The sequence below is a fragment of the Magnolia sinica genome, chromosome 5, assembly GCF_029962835.1.
Source record: "Magnolia sinica isolate HGM2019 chromosome 5, MsV1, whole genome shotgun sequence".
Lineage (NCBI taxonomy): Eukaryota > Viridiplantae > Streptophyta > Magnoliopsida > Magnoliales > Magnoliaceae > Magnolia > Magnolia sinica.
Window position 1 is genome coordinate 7,014,556 of NC_080577.1, and position 5,994 is coordinate 7,020,549.

Here is a 5,994-nt window from a genome sequence, read left to right on the forward strand (position 1 = left end):
CCACCTTGATGTTTTTTTTACCATCCAACCTACTCAAAAGGTCATGTAGACGTGGATGAAGTGAAAACACAAATATCAAATTGATCTGAAAATTCTTCATCTCCTAAGAAGTTTTTAATGGTGAATGTTCAATCCCCAACTTGTGGTCCACTTGATCCCTGGACTTGACTCATTTTTTGGATCATAACTTAAAATGATATGATAAAAACAGATGGATAGGGTGGATTTCTCAAAAAACCCCACGATAAGCCCTATCTAGGTTTCTAGGACAGGACCTTCATGCGGAGGCTTTTTGTAGGAAATATACCTGAGAGAGAGTTGGTTTCACCGGTTTTGTTTCTCCACTTACCTATAAAATCTCACCTTTCTTCCTATAAAATCTCACCATTCCTTTGAAACTTTCGCCATCCGACTGCTAGCATAGTGCTAGCTCTCGACCGTATGGAAGGTAACACACGGTCGAGAGCGTATAGTACCTTTTCCCTATACACACACGCGCGCGGAAACACTCACCTGCGAACCAGTTCGTATGTACTACATACCAACTTTTTTGAGAACCCATCAAACGTGATGTGGATCCAAAATCTGAACCGTTCATGCGAAGCAACACCTCGTGAAACCCCTTGGGACCAAGTTTTACCTTGATCTAAAACTTTTATGGGCCATGAAAAATGAAAACAGTTTCTTCCCTTGATTTGCATTTCTCTTTGCTATAGCCCACCAGAATTTTAGATCAGGGTGAAAATTTGTCACAGGGGGTTTCATGGGATTCTGCATCACATGGACCGTTCAGATTAGACACCCATGACACGTGTGCAAAGGTGCGAACGTGCATAGGTGCGCAGGGGAGCATGACTCTATATATACATACACACACACAAGGAACTACTAAATTAATATAGAATTTACATTAAGTGCCTTTTTCAACGACCCGTAATCCGATACAACAACTATTGTAAGCAGTGGATAAAACACCCACGTCATGTGGGGTCCACCGTGTTGTTACTTTGAAAGTTACTCCGTCCATCAACTGCGCCTTCTCATATTCACCGAACATTCCCATAATAAGACCGATCCCAAAACCAGGTGGGCCAAGCTGGGGAACCATCTAAAGCCACGACAGTGTCGCCCACATGAGTCTTGGCCACAGGCTGATTTTTACAGATGCTGTTATCCTCGTGAGGCTAGCCTGATGAACGGACCGGATGTAATGTACACACAGGGGTGGGCCAAGCACGCAAGCCTATTATATATTGGTGTCCCTTCCCCATTGTTCCATTTGGTGTGGCCCTCCTGAGTCTGGATCGTGCTGATTTTTGTCCTCGGAATTCACATCGAGGGGCTCACTTGATTGACGGAATGGATGGCGTACAAAACAAGGTGGGCCACGGCGTTCAATTATGCGCTGGAGCTCACCCCGAAAGCTAGCGTGGACAAACTCAAACCATTCAGCCGTGCATGGATGGAATGGAGGGGTACATTTAAAGCATAATAGTGAGGAATGCGGATCATCTGTTTCCAGCGCACAGTGGCTTCCCGTGTCCTTGAATTTAATTGGTCCACGTCATTTATGCTGACGTCAGCACAGAATCTTAATAAAATAAGAAAATTTATTTACAAAATGCTACCTGGTTAATCCATCTAAATGAATGAGCTACGGACTATAAGGGATTTTTGCTACAGGTAAAAACCGTAGTAATAGTGTTACGTTTTTTTACCTTAGCGAAAAACTCCTAATTCATCAGGTTTTAGTTAATGGCTAAGGGTCCCATAAGGGGCTCTATGGGCCCACTGCAATGTATATATTTTTATCTAAACTGTCTATCCATTTTTAAAGCTCATTTTAGGATATGATCTCGAAAAAGGAGGCAGATCAAGGGTCAAGTGGACCACACCGTGGGAAACAGTGGAGATTAAATGCCTACCATTAAAACTTTCTTGGGAGTGGTGTGGTCCTCTTGGGCCTTCAATCTTCCTCCTTTTCCTCCCGTAAGTTTTGTTTGCTGTGGTCCACCTGAATCACAAATTATACTGAATTTCAGGACCTTATTCTAACATGATGTGACCCATCTGATGGTTGGAATTGATATCAACTGCACATTACAATGAAGCCTACCCCATGTGGCCTATTCGGTGCCCACGGTTCTTTACAGTTCAATGGGTGAGAGAATAGAAAGAGATTTGGTCACATTAAACGGTTCAATCCACTTCTATAGAAGAGGAAATTATTACAAAGTAGCAAACCCAAGTACACAAGAAAGCCATACCAAAGACACGGATAAAAGGATGCATAAGCACATCTCACACCAACCAAGTACATGAGCCTTGTTTATTTAATTAAGACAAACATCTTTTTAATCACACACTATAATTCACATCTTCTTCATTAGCCATCATACAATCAAGGATAAACTTCGATAATTGACCGCAAACCCAGCACAGGTAGAATCTTGTAGTCAGAGAAACCAGCGTCAATGAAGATTTTCTGCCACTCATGTTCTTCCCTCTGCCTGCCTGTTGAAGGCAACAGCATCGCCATATCAAAGCAAAGCTTTGTGTCCATTAACTTGTAATCATCTGTGTCGGCATTCACAACTGTTTCTAGTAAGATCACCTTCCCTCCATCTTCTTTACTTGGAATTACCTCTTTGCACCGTTTTAATATCTTCACGCAGTCATTGTCACTCCAGCCGCGTAGGACTGACTGTAAGCCATTTTCACAATGCTTAGAAGCCATTGCTAGATATGAAATGGGCTGGTTTGGATCAGCCCAATTGCTTGACTACAGCCCATTAGTTTCTGGCACTAGCCGTGGTGAAGAAGAACACATACAAGGCAGCAAGTGTGTTGAGCATTGTTCTAAAACGCGTTGACACAACTCAAAGACTTGTTGAATCAATGCGATTACTTAAAAGAAAAGATGTTGTCAGTTCCATTCAAACTCCTACCTTACTAGCAAAGCAACAACCTTAACAATGGAGGCACATGCAATGATGTTTTCTGACAAACTATCTAATTGATATAGAATTTACATTCCAACACTTTTTTCAAAAAAAGTTTTCAAAAAGCTGCCTCTTTAATTATAAAGCAAATGCATCAGTGGCTTCTGTGATTCATATTAGGCCGAGGTTCCAAAAATCAGCTCCACCTGTGATTCACGGTGACCACATAGGTGAAAATAGTGGATAGGGCAACAATTCTCCTCCATGCTATTTCCATTTGTGTGGCCAATATGAATCGATCACAGATGCTTCTGATTTTTGGGGAAAAAAAGCTTAAAATTTATTTGAAATTTAATAGCTAGAGTGGATTTTATATAATTATGATATGGGTCTTCTAATACTAAAGGGTGAACGTTTCTCTTTCCTTTGGTGTGGTCCACCATAATCTCAGGTCAGTTTTACTTTTTTCATCTTTGCAATTAATATGGGACTAAATATCTAATATTCCCAATAGATGGTAAATAAATATTCGGTGGGTGGCCCGGTCAAAATCAAGAGCAGCAACCCTTCTATTTTTTTATTTTATTTTTTTTCCTTTTATAAATAATTTTCAGTATAGTTGAATACAAAGGACAACGAACTAATTTTTCGTGGGCTCATTGTAATATGTTTGCAAAATCTATCCATCCATTAGATGCATAATCAAAGTTTAGGCTTAGAGGAAAAAAAAAAATCCAGCTGAATTTAACTCAGGTGAACCTCATCCAATACCCTTAATTTTTACAATGTCCAACATAATGATTATATGAAATTCACCCCCAACATTAGTTGCAAAACCAAAATTTAGATAAAGTGCATAAAAATCAGAGTCATTTGTGATTCTGATGGAGCATATCAAGGGAAACAATTTGGAGGGTGATCATTTCCCTGTACAAAGTTTCAGTCCACCTGAATCATAATTGTGGGTAATTTTTTGACTACTTGGACAAACATGAGGTGATCGATCTTGTGGTCGGGTAGATTTTATTGTAAATAACATAGTGGGGCCCACCGGGTCATAGGCATAGAGTTGCTTTGACAAATAAGTAGCGGTACAGACCTTGAGGAGAAGAGCGTCTGCAGGGGGAATCGACTCGAACATGTTACCTCCAACCGCATCTATTTTCGTACTCTTCGGCACGCTGGCAATAACATGTGGTTGATCAAACACGGTGCATTTTATGTGTGGGAACGCATCAGTGATGGCCCGAGCTACAGCACCAGTACCAGCCCCAACATCGACCAACGACCGCACCCCATCGAAAACCTGACCATACTCTTTAACGACAATGCTAATGATGAACTGTGCATCACTGGCCATGGAATCGTTAAATAAGCAATTAAGCTCAGGGATCTGGGCCGCGCCCTCCAAAAAACTCACTCCGTTTGCTGTCTGGAAGGCAGTGGTTTCATTGCCTTGGAACCAACTACTCAAGAAATTCCAAGGTGTGAGTAGAGAAGAGTCTAACTCCCCTAACACAAAGGCTGACAAACTGACGGCGGCCTCTTTGCGGAGGAGTCTAGAAGGTGGTGTGAGAACATACCCTTCTTCAACTCGTTTATTGCCATTGATATTTTCTATAGCCCAAGTGAACCAACAGACGCATCAGGCGGCTCATGTAAGGGGTTTTGGATGAGTCAATCGGAAGTGCGGCGACCAACTCAGAGAGAGTCATTGGACGGCCATGATTGTGGATGATGTCTGGTATGCCGAGTTGAACGACACACTTGAGGGACATGGAATTCACGTAATGAAAGAGATGGTTCCATACGTGGGCTTGGGCTTGCAACAGCTCATGGCCTCTCTCTCCTTGGTTGGGCAACATCACTAACTCTGGTATTCCACACCTGGAATCACAATAAAAAAAAGATAAAGAGGATTTTAAAACACACTAAAGCTGTGTATTCTTAATAACTCAATTCCATTATAACTTCCAAAATACAAATATATAGGCACCAAATGTAAAAAGCGACCAGGAAGAATCTGTGTTCCTCCATATACATCTAAACGGAGCTGCCAAACAACTTTTTTTTTTTTTACACGCACACACACCCCAAACAACTTGTAATTATCATCCGCAATTTTGACCGTACTATCTCTATGGTCTGGTCAAAATCACGAAAAGGAAGTAACGCTTCAAATATTTTTAGATTATTCATATAACACATTTTGAAAATAATTTGGGACTAAATTACTCTTATCTTTAGATCAGCAGGATTATGAGTAGGGAAGAAGTCACGTACTATTCAATCGACGTTAATGGGATTAGTTATTTGGGTCTCCTGAAACTTATATCCAATTCGTTCATTTTCTTTGTAGCCTTTTATTTATATGAAAAGATATTAATTTCATGCTGACATGATCTCTCTGTGGCCAACAAAACTTGATAATTTATAATTCTTTTCGTTCAATATGAACTATTTTCTTGTGATGTGGTTAATGTGACTAATAGATGTTGATAATGCTTCCGACAATAGATGTTGATAATGCTTCCGACAATGGCCTTTCTAGAAATTTTGAAGTTGATTCATGGAGTGGATTCCACATAATGCGATAGTAGACCCCACAGACAATGTATAAACACCCTTATAAGTTTTCTTGTAATGTAGTCAATTTAAGAAGTTTTTGACCATAGGAGTTCAACTACCATTGTTTCTTGTGATGTAGTCTAGTTAAGCCTTTTGTCCGTCTCCTTCTGAGGCTCATGCTCTAAATTATGCTATTAAGATAAATAGATGGCACGGATAAATTATATACATCACAATAGCCCATAATAACTAATAACAGTGTTTGGTGGCTGTTCACTCATTTCTTATTGTGGGGTCCACCTTATCTGTGGATGTAATTCATTCTTTAGCTATAGAAAGGAGTAAGATTGAAAACCTATCATGACATTAAATTAAATTCCGAATCCAATGGACGGAGTAGATCTTCGACATATCCCATGATGGGCCCCACAACCCTTAATACATGACTACTTAGACCACATATGACAATATTCTCAACCCTTAA

The 5,994-nt window shown here is 40.3% G+C and overlaps 1 protein-coding gene across 1 annotated transcript; it reads right to left on the bottom strand.

The window, feature by feature from the left end:
• Positions 1–2,170: 2,170 nt before the first annotated feature.
• LOC131245293 (trans-resveratrol di-O-methyltransferase-like) lies at positions 2,171–4,893 on the bottom strand. The gene is made up of 2 exons (XM_058244641.1): positions 4,042–4,893; positions 2,171–2,704 (listed from the first exon to the last, which is right to left on the bottom strand). The coding sequence occupies exons 1-2, from the start codon at positions 4,300–4,302 to the stop codon at positions 2,402–2,404; spliced, it is 564 nt and encodes a 187-aa protein (XP_058100624.1). The 5' UTR covers positions 4,303–4,893; the 3' UTR covers positions 2,171–2,401.
• Positions 4,894–5,994: the final 1,101 nt, after the last annotated feature.

Excerpts from the sequence above, each read along its gene's own strand:
- LOC131245293 (XM_058244641.1), bottom strand. The coding sequence starts at position 4,302 with ATGGCCAGTGATGCACAGTTCATCATTAGCATTGTCGTTAAAGAGTAT. Across the intron at positions 2,705-4,041 it reads CAGACGCTCTTCTCCTCAAG|TCAGTCCTACGCGGCTGGAG; the intron begins GTCTGTACCGCT and ends AATGGCTTACAG.